Source organism: Pituophis catenifer, unplaced genomic scaffold, assembly GCF_029215685.1.
Source record: "Pituophis catenifer annectens isolate HBS135680 unplaced genomic scaffold, rPitCat1.0.hap2 SCAF_8, whole genome shotgun sequence".
NCBI classification, from domain to species: domain Eukaryota; kingdom Metazoa; phylum Chordata; class Lepidosauria; order Squamata; family Colubridae; genus Pituophis; species Pituophis catenifer.
In genome coordinates this window covers 17,787,517-17,810,559 of record NW_027256888.1, presented here as the reverse complement: position 1 = coordinate 17,810,559, position 23,043 = coordinate 17,787,517, and the positions used below count along the sequence as shown (strand labels likewise).

At 38.7% G+C, this 23,043-nt stretch overlaps 1 protein-coding gene across 3 annotated transcripts in view; it reads right to left on the bottom strand.

The window, feature by feature from the left end:
• FSTL5 (follistatin like 5) overlaps window positions 1–23,043 on the bottom strand; it is a 372,260-nt gene that overhangs the window by 295,312 nt on the left and 53,905 nt on the right. For 2 of the 3 annotated variants that reach the window (XM_070948549.1, XM_070948550.1), the window contains exon 2: window positions 10–40. In XM_070948549.1, the coding sequence (XP_070804650.1) occupies window positions 10–40 (31 nt within the window). Of the gene's footprint in view, window positions 1–9; window positions 44–23,043 lie in introns of all 3 variants that reach the window. The other variant, XM_070948548.1, reaches the window with a different exon arrangement.

Here is a 23,043-nt window from a genome sequence, read left to right as displayed (position 1 = left end):
AAACAGTACCTTTATTTCTTGAATGTTCGGGATTCCTTTCCTGCTGAAATTGAAAACAAACAGAAAAGCAATAATTACTTCATTTATATGGTTTATAAATAAATAAAGTTGATAAACATGTGCTTAAAAATTGTGGTATTAATTTTTCTGAACTCATCAGGATTAGATCACTTTAACAATATGTAAAAAACATTTGTACTGACCTAGTATGCATAATCCATTCCCATTAGAGTTGTTTGAATACTTTCTTGGAGTGGGCCATCTTAGTCTATGGTAGCAAAAATACTATGGTAATACTTTTTTCAATTAATAGATGTTTTTAAAAGTTATGAACTTTCATGAGCAACTGATGAAGTGAGCTGCAATTCACCAAAATGTGTCTTTTTGTAAGTGATTTATTTAAAAAGAAATCAACCTTATTCTAAGGTTGAATCAATGAATGAATGAACAGCAAGCATTTTTAAAGGCACTATTCTGAAGCACTTTTATTGAAAATAAATTTCATTGAAGGCCATCTGATTTACTTTTGAAAAAGAATCTAAAATATTTATATAGAGTTTTATGCCGTTATTTCAATTCCAGTTCAAAATGCTAAAGAACTGGGATATATATCCAGTGTGCATTGTTAAGGCTGAGTGAGCCTTTTATTCTTTCTCTTGAATTTCCCACACAATGATATTTCCAATTATTTGAAGAACTCCCCCATTTCTGGCTAAATTCTGAAATGTAATTTATAAAATGAACCTGACTGAAAAGCAAATATCAAAAGCTGCAGAAAACTCATACCTATGAGTTCAGGATCTGTACAATTAAAGCATGCATTTTCAGAAATACCTAATATAATAATTAAAAACTAAACTATACTAACTCAGAGTCAGTGGTGGGATTCAAGTAATTTAACAACCGGTTCCCTGACCTAATGACCATCTAGCTGGGTGTGGCCATGGTGGGCATGGCCAGGGGGTGTGACAGGCAGTACTCAGTCTCCTGCACCCCCCTGGGAGCAAAAATCAGCTGCAGGGCGGATGCACCATCCCACACGCTCCATTTTGGGCCTAGTAGGCCTCTCTGTAGCCTCCTCGGAGCAAAAACGGGCCATGGGGGGGTGCGCCATCCCCCTGTGTCCTGTTTTGGGTCTAGGAGTACTCCCTGCACTTATCTGGGAGCCAAAATGGGACGTGTGGGGGATTCCTGAAAGGAGTGGGGAGGGGTGGGGCCAGCCAGCAGTTCGCCCGAACCGACCCAAACCAGCTGAATCCCACCACTGCTCAGAGTAATATAGATATCCTCAATTTCTTTCTACTACCATTTTGTTAATAAATGGCTTACAGTCCTTTTCTCTCATTAACTAGTTAGTTACATCAGTATTTACAAAACATATTATATATACAAAACAACTCTACGTGGTTACATCTTTGTTTTCTACCTTACCAGCTCTATGTGTACATAATGAAACACAGACTATAGGATCGGCAGTACTTGAGTGATCTGGGACTTTTTGTCAGCATTCTCTAGGGAAAATATTATATAAGAAGTATTGTATCAGCTTGACTAAGATCTCTAAAAACCACACGTTGGATCTATTCTGGATCTATTTTTTTAAATCTTCCATAATTCATATTATTGAACTTCGAAGGAAACTACTAAAACAAGAAGCAATTTACCATGAATTTTCAGAGTAAACCAATGCAAAATAAATATTGGAATGACTTATAATTATCACACATATACTCATCCGGAAACCTCATTCATAAAATAATAGATCTCCCCAAATGTACAATATCTGTGTTTAGTTCCACTTATTATGGTCTTTGCCTCCACTCTAACACTCTCTGTCTTCAACATCTCATTAATTTCCCACAATGGTCACACATGCTTATCTCTGGCATGATATGATATTCTTAACCATTAATGAATTGTGGTTTGCTATAATATTCAAATCCAGTCACTATTTTCCAGAAAAATGAAATAAACTTGCAAATTGTAAATATAAAACTACATCATTCATATGCACCAATATTTTTAATTATTATAAATATTTGGGAAAAATATTTCAAGGACTGGTATATGTATTTTTTTAATGAGCCTACGCTCTGCTCAACCTCTGTTAATTAGTTATAGGTCTCTGAAGAGTAAAAGGTGGTCATATTAGCAAGATCTTTCTTGATTAAAACACAGAGGATTTGGAAAGCAATTTGAAGAATTGCTTTCTGAATCCTTTGTGCTGCAATCAAGAAAGATCTTGTCATATGACCACCCCCTGGAGCTCATTGTTGCTCGTTATTTTAATCTTTAACCTAAACTAATTTGGTCTGTGGTTTACTAAAGAGTTTTATGTACATTTGAAAGTTTCATCAATGACAGAGATTTGATCTTCTATATGAATTATATTTTGCTGGTTGCTATTAGAGCCAGCAGTAAACATTTGAACCAATATTACCATTCAAAGCCTTCTTTTCATTTAGTATTTCATTGTATTAAATAATATTATCAAATGTTTATCTTATAGATGCATATTTTAAATTTCACTGATGTTAGAGCTCTGATCTTCTGTAAAAGCAACAGTAAAATCTCACTGGCCTGATTTGTTAGATGTCGTTAACAGAAAATTATTCAATGATATTTTCAAATAGTATTTTCCTATGAATATTTTTATTGAAAACTATCCCTGAACCTTGACAATATTCTTTTTTTTAAAAAAATCCTAAATGAATGAAAGTTAAACAGAAAAGTTGATTAAATATCCAAAAGACATGCAAAGTACACTGATTAATCTTACATGCCGTCTATCTTACCCATGCCATTATCAGAGAGTAAAGCTAAAGTTAAAAACCCATTTGTTCATTCATTTCTCTATGACACACATCTTATTAGTATCCAAGCAACCATGACAGTATTATATCTCATTGAAACATCAACTGACATCATATTGCATTCTTCAAGTTTAATTTCTAGACATATTTTATTTTGATAGACAAACTAATTCTATAAAAATAGTCATGTTGTTATAAGAATTTGGAAGTACATATATAAGTCATGTGAACCTGTGAATTATTCCCTTGGTACATAGCAATTTAAACACAGATACTGTCACTCTGTGTAATACTCTCTGCCTTCCATTGAAGCAAATGCTATTGATTTGCCACTTGCATTCAGAATAGTAATACAAAAATCAGTCAGCTTAACATCTGCAACACAGCATATGATTTCAGTTCTGCTTTTTGAAAAGAAGTTGATTATTATGATTGTAAATAAAACTAGCAATTACACTGCTTCCAAGGCTTTTTTTTTTAGCTCTTTAATGTTATTTTATGTTCCAACTTTGAGCTTATTGTAAAAGGAAGAACTAGATGTTTAAAATAAATCAATAGATATTTTGTGCAAAAAGTGGCCTGAGGTTTGAGAACATCTGGCCCAGTCTTTTCAACCTCTTATCCGACTTAGTTTTTGTTATTAGGTTTTTTTTTCATAGCAAGCTTACCATAAAGGCTTTTGACTGTTGTTCCACGCATTTGCAATGGAAACAAAATAACACAAAACATCCGTATAACACATAAACGTGTACTATATGTATATGTCACGGCAACAAAAATATAAAATGATATAAAATGTCAGGAAGACTTTGCTTACATCTTTTCTGACTACAAATGTTATTAAAAGGCACACAAACTTTTAATAAAGTTGTCAGTTGAGAAAGTTGTTACCATATGGATTTTGCCAATTTTTTGACATGGCTATCCTCCAACTATAACAAAAAAAATCCTTTTCTAAAGAATTATGCCACCTATTTATTTTTTTCACTCATTTGTGTCAGATGTAAATGCCTTATTCTCTAATGTGTAAATAGTATATGAACGGGGTATCAGGGGTTAACTTATTCTTCACTTCTTAATGTATTCATAATTCACCACTCCCATATCTAGCTCCACCCATTGTATATATAAGGAGCTGTATGCACACACTTCCTCGCTTCTATCTGTGAATATTCAGTGAATATAGAATGCCTAATGTAAATAAAAGGAGATATATTTAAATCTTTAACTCTTGCTAAATTTATTGAGTCTGATCCTGAAAATATTGCAACAAGCTGGTAGCAGAGGATGGTTAATTGACTCAATAAATAATTAAAAATGTCTAAGAAAGATAGGCCCAACACCAGGGCATACAGCAAAGAAATGGAAACAGAACAAGAAATAATCAACGAATCCACAAACGCGATTTCAAGAGAATCCGAAGAATACACCACTGAAGACGAAGAAATAATAGATGAAAATGATGATCAAGAGGAAATCGAAATAGAGAATAACGAACTCAGGTCAGAGATATTAAAACTATTGAAGAGCCAGAAGAATGATGAAAGCCTCATCGCGAAACTCCAAGATATGCTGAAGAACAGCGGAGCAGCGAGAGAGAAGCACATCAATAATGAAAAATCAAAAGACCCAAAAATAGTGAGTGATATGACTGCAGAAAAAATTATTGTGAAGAAGAAAAACGGTGATCCCGCGCGAAATTTTGAATGGCAGCCATCTTGGTTTCAACAGACCTCCAGGGTGAGCGAAGCAGAGCCAATCAGAAAACTCAATTCAAAATTTCTGGCGTGAAAAACATTATCAGACAGCGAAAACGAAAAAGAAGATTCAAACACCTCAGAAGAATCAGAATCAGAAAGTGAAGGTGATTCAACAAACAATCAAATAAAATCAGCAATGAAAACGCTTTTTGCTGCATTTGGGCCAAAACTAAGAATTAATAAAAAGCTAACGAAGAAGCGAACGAGCAAGCCAATGCCTCAAGACCTGCCTGCTCCCATCCTGACTACGAGAGCGCCGACGCCAGAACCCAGAGAGCCCTGCCGATACCGCCCCACGCCACAGACCGAAGCAAGCACCAACGCCCTCAAAAGAAGAGGAAGAGCAGCAGCCATCGTCAGGACTCCTAAGATCGAGCCAGAGACCGATTCGTCTGAAGAAGAGCAGAACGAGCGAGCCGCAACGAGGAGAACCTCTCACGACGACTCCAGGGAAGAAATGGACAACGCGCATGCGCAAGACTACGCAGACGGTCCAGGAAGACATGAATTGACGAGAAGACCATGCAGGCTCGTTGCGAGCATCCCCACGCCGTTTTGTAACTTTCTGCATTTACGAGACCACGGACTACCTCAGGTTGTAAGTAATGGACTTAATAATGTCGGAAATTTACCCAGTGACTTCCCAAAGCTAAGGATAGATGGCATTAATTTACAAGAATGGTATCAGCAGCTCCAGGTTGTCTTTATGAAGGAAAACTTACTGTTTTTTATCACTAGTCCCCCAAAAAGACCTTGGACTCTAAAAATAGACTGTTTACACCATAGAGCATTTTTCTTATTAATATCTAGTGTGTCTCCTGCAATGTATCACAGCATTAAGCAAAATCTGACTGTTTCAGAAATTATTCAGTGCATGTTCAATTTGTTTCACAGTGACAGTGTAGCTACCACCACAAGGATGTCTAAAGATTTCTTTTCATCTAGGATAAAACCAGGGGTTTCCATAAGTGAGCACTTAATATATTTAAACAAAATAAGAGCTGAACTGCATTTAAGGGGGGAGGTGATTTCAGACCAAACAATGAAAAGTGTTATTATCAACTCACTTGATCCATCATGGGACAATTATATGTCACATTTAGACACAATCAATCTAGGATACTTATCCATAGAAAGTCTATCCAATAAATTAATAGCAGAAGACAATTCAAGAAGGGATCGTTCTAACAATCACATAGAACACAAACCATATAGGAAAGTAACTTTCCAAGAAAAATATAATGAAACATTTAAATGTCATAACTGTGGATCCAGGGAACACAATAGAAGAGGTTGCCCCAAAACTTCAAAAGAAAGACATAGGTCTGAATATAGAAACAAATACAATTATAGACAGTCTTCCATGGATAGGCATAGATATAGAAGCCCACCAAATTACAAAGAGAATAGAGGGGGCAGAGATAATTCAAAGGATAGAAAATCTGGTTCACTGAATGGATTAAATAAACAAGACAACACTAACATACAGCAGAATGAGAACAATAATTGGCTTATTGATTCTGGTGCAACTAATCACACCACTAATAACAAAAATATATTGTCTTCATTTGTAGAAGATAAATTTGTAATAAAGGTGGCTAACCAAGAAAAGGTTCAAGTATTAGGTAGAGGGAATGTAACCTTGCCTGGTCTAGGAAAAATAGAGGGGGTATTGCTAATACCTGAAATACCTCATAACATACTAAGTGCCATAAAACTGAGTAGAGATTCTGATATTAACATTGTTTTTTCTAAAGGAAAAGCGACTTTAGAGAAGAATAAAATAGATATAGGCACTGTGATGATTAAAGGAGGCCTACCTTATCTGATAACAAAGGAAAAATGGTTGCATAACATTGATTCAAATATGGAAGATTGTATTGAAGTAGATGATGGAAACATTAGCAACAGTGACAATGATGAATGTAAAATATCTCATGATCATAAAGATGCACACAATGAAAAAAAACCAAAAATAGGTAAGCCAATTCATGATGAGTGTGCTCACATCTTACATAGGAAGTTAGGACATGCCAGTTTTCCTGTAGTACAAAAAATGACCGAACACGCAGAAGGTGTTAAAATAAAAAATTGTGAAAACTATTTGGAATGCTCAGTATGTAAATCCACAAAATTAAAAACTAGCCCCAGGCCAAGAAAATCTACTAGATCAACCAACAAAATTTTTGATTTAGTACACATGGACTTAGTTGGTCCACTAACTCCATCAATCACTTATAGAAAACGTTACTTCTTGACCATAGTAGACGATTATAGCCGCTATGGATTTGTTTATACATTAAAACACAAAGATGAAACCTTTCAAAAATTTAAAGAATTTTATAAACGCATAGAAACACAACACAATATCAAAATAAAACAAATCATGACAGATAGGGGATGTGATTTCATGTCTAAAGAATTCTCCCAATGGTTAAAGGACAAAGGAATGTTACATTACACATCTAGTCCATTTTCTGCGTTCCAGAATGGGATTGTAGAGAGGAAGAACTCAACATTACAAACCATGATTAGATGCACATTGGAAGATGCTGGCTTAAGCAAACAATTCTGGTCAGAAGCTCTACATTATTCCAATTACACACAGAATAGAACCTGGTCCAGCATTGTAAATAAGACACCATATGAAGTGATGTATAATAGGAAACCAAAATTGGCACACATGCACATATTCGGAGTCACTGTAGATGTACACATACCTAAACAATTAAGAAGAAAGGGAGAAAACGTGTCCAGAAGACTCAGATTTATGGGATATGAGACAGGCACTAAAGGGTACCGATTCATTGATAATAATAACAAATTTATAGTCTCCAGAACAGCTGTGTTCCATGAACAGGCCAACTGGTCTAAAATACATCTTAATGAAATATTTCCAAGTAACAACAAAGATACAAAATCTCAAGAGAAAGGGACTATAGAAAAACAAAATATCAACAAATATAAAAACAAAACCAAAACATGGATAAATAGCCAACACAAAATAAAGACAGACACACTAACAAAAAAGGAAGCAAGATATTTGCATGATAACAATAGTAAACCTGAAAGAACAATTAGAAACACCAGAAATCAGATGCCTAATAAATACAAGGATTATATAATGCATATGGATGGTGAGCCAACAACACCTAATACATATGAGGAAGTGTTAAAGCTCCCTCGTAAAGAAAAGGAAAAATGGGAATTAGCAATGAAAAAAGAGATGGAAAGCTTACAAGGATTAAATGTATTTACACCTGCAGTTGCACCAAAAGATAAAACAATTATTGGTACCAGGTGGATATATAAAATTAAGAACTTAGAGGGAGGCAATACCCTATACAAAGCTAGACTAGTTGCACAAGGTTATCCACAGAAATATCCGGAGGACTATACTGACACGTATTCACCTACAGTAAGAACTGAGAGTGTCAAAACAGCTCTAGTGGTAGCATCAGCACTCAATCTCGATGTATTCCAATATGACATACAGACTGCGTATCTACACGCAAAACTAGATAAGGAAATATATGTAAGAGCACCTCACAGTCAATACACAAACAAGAATGAGACTTGGTTGTTAAACAAGAGTTTATACGGGTTAAAACAATCTGGTAAACGATGGTATGATTGTTTAGTAAAAGTACTTAAAACCATGGACTTCAATGCCACCACTGCTGATAACTGTTTCTTTGTCAAAAAGGGTGATGATTACATAGAATTTGTATTGATTTATGTGGATGACATTTTATACATAGGAAAACATAAAGAGAGAAGAGAAACTTTTGTGACTAAGCTAAGTGAACATTTCTCATTGAAATCTTTAGGCAAAGTAAACAAATATCTTGGTGTTCAAATTAATAAGACTAAAAGAGGATTCAAACTTACTCAGAGAGATAAGATCATAGAGCTCTTAAACAAATGCAATCTAAGTGATGCCAAACCTTGTGATACTCCTATGCAGACCGATTTCCTAAGAAATGCTGATGAATCATCTCCTGAATTCAAAGATAACACATTTTATAGATCAGTCATAGGTTCACTTCTTTATATATCTAATTGGACAAGACCAGATATCGCTTTACCCCTCAATTTATTATCCAGACATGTCAGCAAGCCAACAATGTACCACTCGGAAGCTGTTAAAAGAATATTAAGATATCTGAAAAATACACTAGACTTTTGTTTAATGTTGGAACCTAACGATAATAAAGAACCAAAGCTTACATGTTACGCAGATGCGGACTGGGCTGGAGACACCTCATGTAGAAAAAGCACATCTGGTTATATATTCCTCTTAAATGACTGTCCAGTTTACTGGTACACTGGTAAACAAGAATTAGTGGCCACTTCAACGACAGAAGCAGAATATGTTTGTTTATCTAAAGCTGCAAATAACCTTGTATGGTTTAATGATTTGATTTCAGATGTTTGGAAAAAACCTGTTTTGCCTTTTGTTATGCATGAAGACAATAAGGCAGCTATTGAAATATCTAGATCTGACGCCATTGGACAAAGGTCCAGACACATAGATATAAAATTTAAACATGTGAGACAATTATCTCAGGATGGATTTATTAAAACAGTACATTGTGAAACTTCAGAACAATTAGCTGACATATTGACAAAACCTTTACCTTCTAAACAGCATAAATATTTAACTTCTAAGTTGTATGTTTTATACTGTCCTGAATCTGAATGTAATTGGTGTTGCATAACGAATCGGCATTTAGAGGGGGATTTGTCAGATGTAAATGCCTTATTCTCTAATGTGTAAATAGTATATGAACGGGGTATCAGGGGTTAACTTATTCTTCACTTCTTAATGTATTCATAATTCACCACTCCCATATCTAGCTCCACCCATTGTATATATAAGGAGCTGTATGCACACACTTCCTCGCTTCTATCTGTGAATATTCAGTGAATATAGAATGCCTAATGTAAATAAAAGGAGATATATTTAAATCTTTAACTCTTGCTAAATTTATTGAGTCTGATCCTGAAAATATTGCAACAATTTGGCACAGGATAAAATAGGCTACAAACATGTGTGACATGCAGCATGCCAGTAATCTAGCTAGCTATAAGTTAATGATTTAAAAATACCACAAACTGTCTAACTATACATCAAATAGTGCTGAAACTCACACTATGCTAAACCATTTGTTACTTTAACTATGATTTTGTGTATATTTCACAGTCCCTAGGCATATACCGGATGGCCCCCGACCTCCGCACCTTCCACGCCGACCTAAAGACGTGGCTCTTTCAGCAACTTCCCTGATCTGCCATGGATTTTAACTTGGGGATTTGGGGATTTTAAATAATAATAATAATAATAATAATAATAATAATAATAATAATAATAATAATAATAATAATAATAATTATTATTATTATTATTATTATTATTTATCAAATTTCTATACCGCCCTACTCCCGGAGGACTCAGGGCGGTGAACAGCCAAGATAAAATAAAGATAATACAAACATTAAAAGTCCATTAAAATTATTAAATATTTTGGCCGAAAACAAATTTAAAACACCCAATTTATAAAACAGATTAAAACGATTTAAAAATTTAAAAGGGAGAGTTAGGCCAGGCCTGCCTGCTGAAATAAAAATGTTTTGAGAGCACGACGAAATGTGCGCTCTGTATCTCCGGGGGGAGCTCGTTCCAGATGGTAGGTGCCCCCACAGAGAAGGCTCTCCCCCTGGGGGCTGCCAGTCAACACTGTTTGGCCCATGGCACCCTGAGAAGCCCCTCTCTATGGGAGCATACTGGTCGGTGGGAGGCTATTGGTAGCAGAAGGCAGTCTCGTAAATACCCCGGTCCGATGCCATGGAGCGCTCTAAAGGTGGTAACCAAAACCTTGAAGCGCACCCAGAAGACCACCGGGACCCAGTGCAGCTTGCGCAGGAGGGGGAATCACATGGGAGCGCCACGCCGCTCCCATAACCACCCGCGCGGCCGCATTCTGGACCAGCTGGAGCCTCCGGGTGCTCCTCAAGGGGAGCTCCATGTAGAGAGCATTGCAGTAGTCCAGGCGGGAAGTAACGAGAGCATGAGTGACCGTATTTAATGAGTCCCAATCCAGAAAGGGATGCTACTGGCGAATCAGGCGGACCTGATAAAAAGTCCCCCTGGCCACGGCCGTCAAGTGCTCTTCCAAAGACAGCCATGAGTCCAGGAGGACACCTCCATTGGTCTCCGTGGGGGCCAATGACTCGCCCCCAATAGTTAGTGATGGCGCCAACTGACTATATTGGGATGTCGGAAACCACAGCCACTCGGTCTTGGATGGGTTGAGCCTGAGTCTGTTTCTCCCCATCTAGATCCGCAAGCCTCCAGGCACTGGGACATCACTTCAAGGGCATCATTGGGGTGGTCCGGGGTGGAGATGTACAGCTGAGTGTCGTCAGCGTACTGATGGTACTTCACCCCAAAACCACGGATGATCTCACCCAGCGGCTTCACATAAATGTTGAACAGAAGGGACGAGAGGACCGACCCTTGTGGCACCCCACATACAAGGGGCCTCGGGGTTGACCTCTGCTCCCCTGTCAACACGGACTGTGACCGGTCAGAGAGGAAGGAGGAGAACCACCATAGGACAGTGCCCCCCACCCCTAACTCCTCTAGCTGGTGCAGCATGATACCATGGTCAATGGTATCAAAAGCCACTGAAAGGTCTAATAGGACTAGGACAGAGGAACAACCCCTGTACCGAGCCCTCCAGAGATCATCAACCAACGCGACCAATGCTGTTTCTGTGGTGTACCCAGGCCTGAAGCCCAACTGGAATGGATCCAGATACGACGATTCATCCAGGTACTGAGGGAGCTGTCGCGCTACCACACTCTCAACAACCTTTGCAATGAAGCGAAGGTTGGAGACTGGATGGTAATTTACCAACACTGCCGGGTCCAGGGAAGGCTTCTTGAGGAGAGGCCTCACTACCACCTCTTTCAAGGCGGCGGGGAAGACACCCTCACTCAGAGAAGCATTTATAATCCCCTGGAGCCAGCCTCATGTAACCTCCCGAGAGGCCAGCACCAGCCAGGAGGGACACGGGTCCAGTAAACATGTGGCTGCGCTCAGTCTGCCCAGTATCCTGTCCATGTCTTCGGGCGTCACAGAATCAAACTCTTCCCAGATAATACTCACAAGACCTGTCTCTGTCCTCCCCCCTGAATCTACACAGTCAGAGTCCAGGTGTTCCCGAATCTGAGCGATTTTGTCATATAGATACTGTACAAAATCCTCGGCTCTACCCTCCAAGGGGTCCTCCCGCGCTTCCTGGTGGAGCAGGGAGCGGGTCACCCTAAACAGGGTGGCCGGGCGATTATCTGATGACGCAATAAGAGCGGCAAAATAGTTATACTTCACCACTTTTATCGCCACAAGGTAGGTTTTAATATGAGACCTTACCAGTTTTTGGTCAGATTCAGAATGGCTGGCCCTCCAACCGCTCTCCAGGTGTCTTTTCCGGCACTTCATCTCCCTCAGCTCCTCGGTGAACCAAGGAGCCGGGCGAGATCGGTGCCAGGTCAGAGGCCACAAAGGCACGACCCGATCCAAAGCTCCAGCAGCCGCCCTATCCCAGGCGGCCACCAGGTCCTCAGTCGAGCTGTGTGCCAGAGCCTCAGGAAATGGCCCAAGCTCCATCTGGAACCTATCTGGATCCATCAGGCGCCTGGGGTGGAACCACCTCATCAGTTCCGCCTCCCTGCGGCGGGGTGCGGCGGTTTGAAGGTCAAAGCGAAGGAGAGAGCGATCCGACCATGACAAGGGCTCGATCACTATATCCCCTATCTCAAGGTCACTCAACCACTGGTTTTTAATATTATTTAATCTTTATCTATTGTCGGGTTGTTTTATTGTTGTGAGCCACCCCGAGTCCTATGGGAGAAGGGCAGCATATAAATCTGACAAATAAATAAATAAATAAATAAAATATACATTGCACAAAGTCATAATGGTTTGGTTTGGGGATATACAAAACAAGTTTACAAATCATGGTGTATTTATTTATTTTATATTTGTGAACACAGTGCTTGCATTTTATTCAAAACCTATGGTAAAACAATTAATTACTTAGCAAAATGCACAAAGACATGGTATATTACATAATGAATCTTTCCATTCTGCACAATGTATGGATACATTTCAATTCCTCCTCTTGCTGCGAGATGCTCCTCTCTTGCGGACATGGCCTTCTTATCTATGAAAGGCCTACCTCAAGGACGGGTTTTGGAACCCCGAGTAATGGCATGCTTCTAAGCGGGACTTGAGGGGTTTTTTAATTAGAGTTTTTAATCAAATTTTAAGAGGATCTAGAAGGCGGGAGGGTTGTGGGGGGGGTAGGGCCTAGTCCGGCAGGGGGTTATGTCACTGGGGGGGCAGGGTCAGGGGCAAAGGAGGGGGCCAGTTTCCATACAGGTGAGGGCTGTTCCATCGGTACTGTGAGGGGGAGGGGCAGATATGACGGTAGCAGGGGGCCATATCATGTTAGGGGAGTGCACACTCATTACCTTTGAGCGATTGTGTACTCCGGCCCCCATAGCCCTTCTTGTTCCCTGGGTTGCTCAGGCCCTCAGGGCCCGGGCCTTCGGCTGATGTTGTGCAACATCAGGTCCATTGTAAATAAAGCCCCCCTCATTTGTGATCTTGTACAGGAGGGGGGTGCAGACCTGGCGGGTGTTACTGAGACCTGTTTGGGCCAGGAGGGGGGATTTCCCCTCATTGAAATGTGCCCACCAGGTTTCCGTGCATTCCATCAGCTGAGAGCTCAGGGAAGGGTGGTGGGGTGGTGGTTGTTATAAAGGAAGGTCTTGGTCTGAGGGAGGCCACTGTATCTCAGATAGCTGGATGTGAGTCCCTCCTTGTGAAGTGGGGCCGTGGGGTTCAGATGGGCCTGCTGATGATGTACCTGGCTCCCTGCCACGTAGCAGTGGCCCTGCCCGAGCTGCTCGATGTAATAGCCGGGGTGGCGGTTGATCCATCCAAGACCGAGTGGCTGTGGCTTCTGGAATCCCAATATAGTCAGTTGGCGCCATCACTGACTATTGGGGGCGAGTCTTTGGCCCCCACAGAGAGGGCTCGCAACTTGGGCGTCCTTCTGGATGCACGGCTGTCTTTAGAAGAGTATATGATGGCTGTGGTTAGGGGGGCTTTTTATCAGGTTCGCCTGATCCACCAGTTGCGTCCCTTTCTGGATCGGGATGCCTTACGCACGGTCACTCATGCTCTTGTCACATCCTGCCTGGATTACTGTAATGCTCTCTACATGGGGCTCCCCTTGAGGAGCACACGGAGGCTCCATCTGGTCCAGAATGTGGCTGCGCAGGTGGCTATGGGGGCGACTCGGCGCTCCCATGTAACACCTCTCCTGCGCGAGCTGCACTGGCTGCTGGTGGTCTTCCGGGTGCCCTTCAAGGTATTGGTTACCACCTTTAGAGTGCTCCATGGCTTAGGACCCGGGTATTTATAAGACCGCCTTCTGCCACCGATAGCCTCCCACCGACCAGTACGCTCCCACAAAAAGGGGCTCCTCAGGGTGCCGTCAGTCAAACAATGTCGACTGGCAGCCCCCAGGGGGAGAGCCTTCTCTGTGGGGACACCTACCCTCTGGAATGAGCTGCCCCCGGAGATACGGCGGATCCCGGATCTTCGCACTTTTCGTCATTCCCTAAAGATGTTTTTATTCCAGCAAGCCGGGCTGGCCTAACTCTTTTAAATTGTTTTAAATTATTTTAATTCTTAAATTGTTAATTATCAGTTTTAATATAGGGGTGTTTTAATTGTGGGCCAAATTAATTTAATTGGATTTTAATACTGTTTTTAAATGTTGTATTTTTTGTGTTTTATCTGTTGGCTATTCACCGCCCCGAGTCCTTCGGGAGAAGGGCGGTATATAAATATAAACAATAAATAACAATAAAATAAAATAAATTATGGTTAGGTTATAATTGTTATTACAGCTATGGCATAATTAAAAAATAAATAAAAGTCATGGTTTACTCTTCTGGATAAGCTTAGCCAAATCAGGCATGTCACAATTTTTAACCCAAAATCTTGGGTTCATAAATAATAAATCAAAATCAATATTACGCTACGTGAATCAAATCAGTGAGAAATATAAAAAAGACACTACTTTTTCTATCATATTTTTTACTTGAATAGTTACACCATGATTTACAATCTAGAGTCTTTTCCCCTATCTTGAAGTTCTTCAGTATAACTTACTTGTGTAGATATGCATATAAAACACAGCTGCAAAATAATTCAATGAATGGAAAAGCTGTTTCTCCTAGATGTCCATCAGACAGATAGACATCAAAGAATTCAAACCTGTCAGAAGTGGGGGGGAGATCCAATCCACAGTTCACAAACAAGTCATTTACTCATATTTACTCACAAATGAGCTTGCAAATATCTTGAGTAAAGCTTTAATCTTTGGTTCAAATATTTTTATTTGATATTTATATTTAATATAAAATATAGAAATACAAAGAACAATAAAGATAATGATAAAATAAGGAAGGAAAGGGAGAGGTATAAGGTAGAGGGACGCGGTGACTCAGTGGCTAAGACATTGAGCTTGTCAATTGAAAGGTCGGCAGTTCATTGGTTTATTTATTTATTTATTTATTAAATTTTTATACCGCCCCCTCTCCCGAAGGACTCGGGGCGGTGAACAGCCAAAATTAAAAACACACAATACAAATATTAAAATACATTAAAACAAAATTAAATTATCTTAGGCTTCTCCAATTTAAAACCCCGTTACCCATAAAATTCACCCAATTAAAAATTTTTTAACCCAGCCCGGCTTGCTGAAATAAAAAAGTCTTCAGGGCCCGGCGGAAGGTCCGGAGGTCCGGGATTAGTCGTATCCCTGGGGGTAGCTCATTCCAGAGGGCGGGTGCCCCCACAGAGAAGGCTCTTCCCCGGGGGGTCGCCAGCCGACATTGCCTGACAGACGGCACCCTGAGGAGACCCTCTCTGTGGGAGCGTGTTGGCCGGTGGGAGGTTATCGGAGGCAGAAGGTGGTCTCATAAATAACTGGGTCCTAAGCCATGGAGCGCTTTGAAGATGAGAACCAACACCTTGAAGCGCACTCGGAAGACCACTGGAAGCCAATGCAGCTCGCGCAGGAGAGGTGTCACGTGGGAGCGCCATGTCGCCCCGTAAGTACCCGCGCGGCCGCATTCTGCACCAGTTGGAGCCTCCGAGTGCTCCTCAAGGGGAGCCCCATGTAGAGAGCGTTGCAGTAGTCGAGGCGGGAAGTAACGAGGGCATGAGTGACCGTGCATAGGGAGTCCCGATCCAGAAAGGGGCGCAACTGGCATATCAGGCGAACCTGATAGAAAGCCCCCCTGGCCACGGCCGTCAAATGCTCTTCTAAAGACAGCCGTGCGTCCAGGAGGACACCCAAGTTATGCGCCCTCTCCGTGGGGGCCAATGTCTCGCCCCCAATAGTCAGCGATGGCACCAGCTGACTATATCGGGACGCCGGCAGCCACAGCCACTCAGTCTTGGAGGGATTAAGTCGGAGCCTGTTCCTCCCCATCCAGACCCGCACCGCCTCCAGGCACCGGGACATCACTTCAAGGGCATCGTTGGGGTGGTCTGGGGTGGAGATGTACAGCTGGGTGTCATCAGCGTACAGATGGCACTGCACCCCAAAACCACGGATGATCTCGCCCACTAGGTTCAAATCCCTAGTGTCGTGTAACGGGGTGAGCTCCCATTATTTGTCCCAGCTTCTGCCAACCTAGCAGTTCAAAAGCACGTAAAAAATGCAAGTAGAAAAATAGGGACCACCTTCGGTGGGAAGGTTACAGCGTTCCATGCGCCTTTGGTGTTTAGTCATGCCGGCCACATAACCACAGAGACATCTTCGGACACCGCTGATTCTTCAGCTTTAAAATGGAGACGAGCACCACCCTCTAGAGTTGGGAACGACTAGCACATATGTGCGAGAGGAACCTCTACCTTTAAGGTAAAGGGGGAAAAACTTCTGACTATTTCATGTAGTGAAATAAGGTAGTAACATAAAACCTCAACTTTTTAAACTTTTATATGATAATATATAAGTCATTTCTATAATATCAAACCTATCTATTTAGCAAAATTCAAAATCAATTCCTTTTTTTAAAAAGCTTCTTGGGGTAATAGGCCCCAGAAGGGCATCTTCACAGAGAGAACCTTATTTTATATTTATTCCAAACTCTTAGGATAGCAGGGATAAAAAAGTAATTAAAAACAGCATTTACTTTAACCTTTTCATACCATAAATAGCTATGCCATCCAAATCTTAATTCATGGCCCTCTAGCTCAAATAACCTCTCATTTTGGAGAGTCACTCACTTTTTTTGCCAGGCAAAACAACAAGCATCAAAATTCAATTTCATATCTGGAAAGCGCAAGACTCCTCTTTCCTTAGCATCTTGCAATAATTTATATCTAATTCTTGGTTTTTTTCCCCTTGCCATATGGCAAGGGGAAAAAAGCAATCTATCATTGTTTAAATGGAGTATCAGTTATAAGTATTGGTAAAGTCCAAAGCAGAAAAAAAAAATATCTTTGGTAAATATTCTTCTTAATTACAGAGATTCTACCCAATAATGATAGTTGCAATTTGTCACATCTTAATAAGTCTTTTTTAATATCATTCCAAAGAGGCACAAAGTTATTTTGAAACAGTTTAGAATTTGTATTTGTCTATATAGCCCCCAGGTATTTCACCTTTTTGTCCACCTTAAACTCATTTTTTTTTGGTCAATATTTCACAATCCTGAGAGACCATATTCTTAAAAAGCATTGCTGTTTTCTGCTTATTTATTTTAAAGTCTGCTAAGGCTCCAGATTCATTTAGTTTCTTCATCAAGTATTCTATATTAGTTTTACTCCTGAGTTGTCCCTTTTGTTTTAGCTGTTCTTGCTTTCTGGCAGCTCTGCACATGCGCGCACAAGAAACAGGAGGAGCCTGTTCCTAGTGCGCGCATGTGCAGAGCTCCTCCTGTTCCTCTGCCTCTCTGATGTCCGACTCTGGAGGCACCAGAGTCCGCACATCACTCCCAGATTGCCCTGGCCCCATCTCTGCCTCCGATGCAGAGCCCTCGTCTGAGCCTTCCCCAGACTCTAGGACTGGCCCATGTTCCTCCCCAGCCTCCTCACTGTCTGACTCCGCTGCCAGTTCCGCAGGCTGCTGGCGGACCACACCGTGGGGTTTGGCTCCCTTGCATGGCCAAACAGCACCACTACAATATATGTGGCAGCTAAGTTCAGATTCTGTGTCCCTTCGTGTAATCAAGTGTTCCATTACAAACAGCTTCTCCAAACAGATGCAAGTAAAATCCAAGCTTTCCACCAGACCTGCTCACAACAGACTCAAACCACCATTTAAACTGACTTTGTTCTAAAACCAAAAAAAATCAGCAGAGTCAGTTTAGAAGTAAAAAAATCCCTAGAAGATCTAAATCCTAATATTTCTGAAGTAGTTTCCAAAATAGTTTCCAGCTTCCTTACTCTGGCTTGGTTGCAACAACAACTCTTTCCCTTCTTGCCATTTTAAAATCATGGAGCTTCAGAAATGACAATGTTTCAACAAAAAGGAGAAAGCAAACTGCAAGCAAGAGAAGCCTCTTTTAAAATAGAAGGCAAATATACAAAAGCTATTGTTTTAAGAAATGGAGGCAAGCTTTATTGTCCATTTTAAATGGCTGGTTTTTCCATGATGAACTTGCTCGTTGGTTGTTCCACCCTCAGCCAGAGAATCACCCAATTGCTTCTCCCAGAAGCTCTCCAAGAGCATCCAGCCATCCCAAAACTTTCCCCTTTCCCGGGAAAGTTTCTTCAGACTTAGAAACCAACTCTAAGTATAAAACCATGGCGAATTGATATCAGACCAAAAATTGGGAGGTACATCAAAGTTGCCACTTCCACCCAGTGTTCATCTTTGAACTTGATAGACATATCAAAAGAAGTTAGCTGTTTGTAGTTCTATTGATCATTATAAGATCACTATAGTGAGCAGATTATAACTATAAAGAGCAGAAAATAAATTAGGAAATTATTCCATTGGCATCTACCTATTGACCAGCTTTACTCTTTTTTCCTCTCATATAAAAGCTAGCAATAATTTACTTTCATTGTGAAATTTACTAAGCAGCTTCTTTCAGTTAGCTGAACAAAATGACTACAGCTAATTCTATATGTTTATATATTAAACTGACTACATAAAAATAACAGAAATGATTTAAAAAGCACGTTGTTCAACATAGTTTAAGAAAAGAAATATATATATATTTGCATTATAAATATCTAATCAGGGTTGGAAAGCTTGTAGCTTCAGATGTGGCTAAGCTATCATTCCCAGCAGCCCATGAGCAATTATGTGAGATGGAAGGTAGGTGGGGAGGGAGTTAGATTTCATTTCGTCTCTATTTTAATAAAATATGATTTTCCAATCACACTTGATGATACTATTGATCCTAGTGGGTAGTTTGTAGGACAAACAAACAGCCTTTCTCATTTCACACTTTTAATTACTGTAAAGACTCTGATTAACATTAGGTTAAATTCTCCAAGACTTTCTTCAAGATTTTCTGCTTATTGTCCAAATAAATTTAGGGTTAAAAAAAAAATAGGAATAATTGTTTTAAGCCATTCTAAGTTTCATAGAAAATTAAACTTAATGTTTTCTCACTTTCGTGATATTTCACAAATCAAAAACGGTTAAGAAAAATATTCTTTTTTTCCACACTGCTCTTTTTTTGCTTTTCAGTTTTCAGAAAAGTTGATGATATAGCAAAGAGAAATCTTTCTCTACAGGAACATTCCAAAAACAAAAACAGAAGAAAAAACAACATTGGCTGTATATACATGGAATATTTAACATCAGTTAATTTAACCACGTTTTCTGAATAGCTGCTTATTCTGATTGCATACAATACACTGAGTCATTAACTAACCACAAAGGTTATGTTCACATTTTATATTACAATAAAATGTAGTTAGGTAGTTTATGTCTCAGTGTATCATACAGATACACACAATATCAAAAGACCAAAGCTGCCAGTGCCACACAATTCTTCCCACAGATGATATTAATTATTTTTTTAATTTGAATTTTACACAAAATTAAACCCTAGCATCCCCATTACCCCTCCCTCCTCCCTCCCCCCGCACTTCCCAGAGCAGAGTACAGGGTATTTCATCTAACAATCTTAGATAAACATATGCTAACTGTCTATAAACACTTTTTCCACCCTTTCACACTTTAACTCCCTTTTTGCATAACTAAATGATAACACATCTTCTTAAATACTTGTATTCATTCGTATGCTGTTTGAAACTTTTTAGTCCCATATTTACTTTGTATATAGTCAATCCAGCTTCTCCATTACAAAATATAACTTTCTTGTGATTGATCTTTCAAGTATGCAGAAATTTTTGCCATTTCCGCTAAATTGGATACTTTTAATGTCAATTCTTCTATGGTAGGTAGGTTTTCCTTCTTCCAATATTGCGCCACCAAAAGTCTTGCTGCTGTTATTAAATTTAACATCAATTTAGTTTCTCTAACAGTACAGTCTCTAATAATACCCAACAAAAATAACTGGAGTAAAATTTATCTTTTTCTTTAAAATCTTCTGAGTAATCCACCATATTTTAATCCAAAAAGCTTTAACTTTTTTACATGTCCACCATATATGATAATAAGTTGCATCTTCACAGTCACATCTCCAACACCTAGGTTGTTGATTCGGATACATATATGCTAACTTTTTAGGATCTAAATGCCATCTATAGTACATTTTATAAAAATTCTCTCTTAAGTTTTGTGCTTGTGTAAATTTTACATTTCTAACCCATATTTTTTCCCAAGTTTCCATCATTATTGGTTCCTGAAAATTTTGTGCCCATTTTATCATACAATCCTTAACCAGTTCCATTTCTGAGTCTATTTCTATCAGTGCATTGTATAACTTTTTTATATGCGATTGACTTTGATCTCTAATTTGTTTTACCAAATTTTCATCAGTATTTATTATACCAATTTTCTGATCTTCTTTCCATCTAGCTTGTAACTGTCCAAACTGAAACCAAGTCTGAACTATCTTTTCTTCTTTTAATACATTTAATGGTTTTAACTGCATTATGTTCCCTTCCATTTTAAGAAGCTCTTTATATGTAATCACATCTTGTTTTTGTTCCACACTTACACTTTCTATCTCATGCCTGGGTATTGCCCATATAGGTATTTTATAATTTATCTTATGTTGATATTTTTTCCAGACTCGCAACAATGCGTTCCTTAATATGTGAATCTTAAAGACCTTATCCACCTTTTTATCATAGAATAAATACGCATGCCATCCATATAATAAATCATATCCCTCAATATTCAATATTCTTTCTTCCGTTAAGTTAAACCAGTCACTAATTATTGATAAAACAACTGCATCATAACATAATCTCAGATTAGGCATTTTAAGACCTCCTCTTTCACGTACATCCTGCACTATCTTAAGCTTAACTCTCGGTTTTTTTCTCTGCCCAAATAAACTTATTAATACCTTTCTGCCATTCATTCAAGTTTGCATCTTTCTTAAATATTGGTATCATTTGAAACAGAAATAAAAACTTTGGTAAAACATTCATTTTCACTGCTGCAATTCTTCCCAACAATGACAACTGTAGTTTTCTCCAACTTTCCATCTCTCTTTGTACTTGTTGCCATAGCAATTCATAATTATTTTTATATAATTTTACATTTGAAGCTGTAATATATACCCCCAGATATTTGACCTTTTTTACTATTTCGAATCCCGTTAATCTTTCTAACACTTCTTTTTGTTTTGTGTTCATATTTTTTGTTATTATCTTTGTCTTCTGCTTATTTATCTTAAATCCAGACACTTGTCCATATTGCATTATTATATCCGTTAAATCTATAACCGATAGGTCTGGTTGGCTTAATGTAATAACCAGGTCATCTGCAAATGCTCTTAACCTAAAATCTTGATGTCTTATTTTGATTCCCTTTATTTTATTTGATTCTCATATTTTAATCAGTAATATTTCCAAAGTTAAAACAAACAATAATGGTGACAAGGGACATCCCTGTCTGATTCCTTTTTCAATTTTGCAAGTTTCTGTTAAGCTACCATTGATTATTATTTGTGCTGTTTGTTTCTGGTATTTTGCCCTAATAGATTGTAAAAAATAATCCCCAAATTCCATCTTCTCTATTGTTTTCAATAAAAATTCCCAATTCAATTGATCAAATGCCTTCTCGGCATCCAAAAAGATCAGCGCTGCAGGGACTTGAATATTTCTTCCCAAATATTCCAATAAATTTACAATTTGTCTTACATTGTATTTCATTTGTCTTCCACTTATAAATCCTGATTGGTCATTATGAATCATTTGTTGCATAACCTGCATTAGTCTATTCGCTAATATTTTTGCAAAGATCTTATAATCAGTGTTTAAAAGAGATATTGGTCTATAATTTTTTAGTTGACTAAGATCCTGGTCTTCCTTTGGAATCAATGATATAAAAGCCATTTTCCAGGATGAAGGTACTTCTCTTCCAGTTTGAATTGTTCTAAATAACTCCTTAAGAGGTTCCACCATTTCTGACTGTAAATTTTTATAGTAAACAGCCGTCAGTCCATCTGTACCTTGAGTTGTATCGCTAGCATATAACTTTGAGTAAAATTCTAAAAATGCCTTTTTAATAATATTTTGTTGATACACCTTTTTTCATTTATATTCTATTTTCTCTATAGTACGTGACTTTTGTTTTTTCCTTAATAAGTAAGCTAGCCACCTGCCCGGTTTATTAGCATTATAAAAAGTATTATGTTTAACATATCGTAAATTAGTTGCCATCTGGTCTGCCATCAACATATTAAACTGTCCTCTCAATAAGTTTATTGTTTCTTTCAATTTCTTGTCAGTTGGATTCAGAATAAATGCCCCCTCTTTCTTCATTTCCTCTTCTAACTCCTTCCGTTTTTGTTCTTGTCTACGTCTATATTTATTATTCAAGTATATTAAAACTCCTCTCATATAAGCTTTACTTGCATCCCAAACCATTTCCATTAATGTACCCTTATGCATATTAATAGCAAAAAATTCTTTCATTTGTTTTTTACATTCCTTCACATTTTCCTCATATCTAAACAAATTTTCATTTAACCTCCAAGATCTTCTATCTAGTACTTCTTCTTTCTACTCCTTCTAACAAAATGTATTTTCAAACATAGACTCTTTGAAATAATTTTTACAACAATTTCTAGCATTTAAGTTATAATTACTGAGTTTTAATCAATCTAACTACAAACAAATTGCAAGAGTGTCACATTGGATTTTTTCTTGAAGAACCTTTTCCTCTTTTTTAAATAATCTGCCTGTTGTACAGTTATTAGACACAGACTTTATC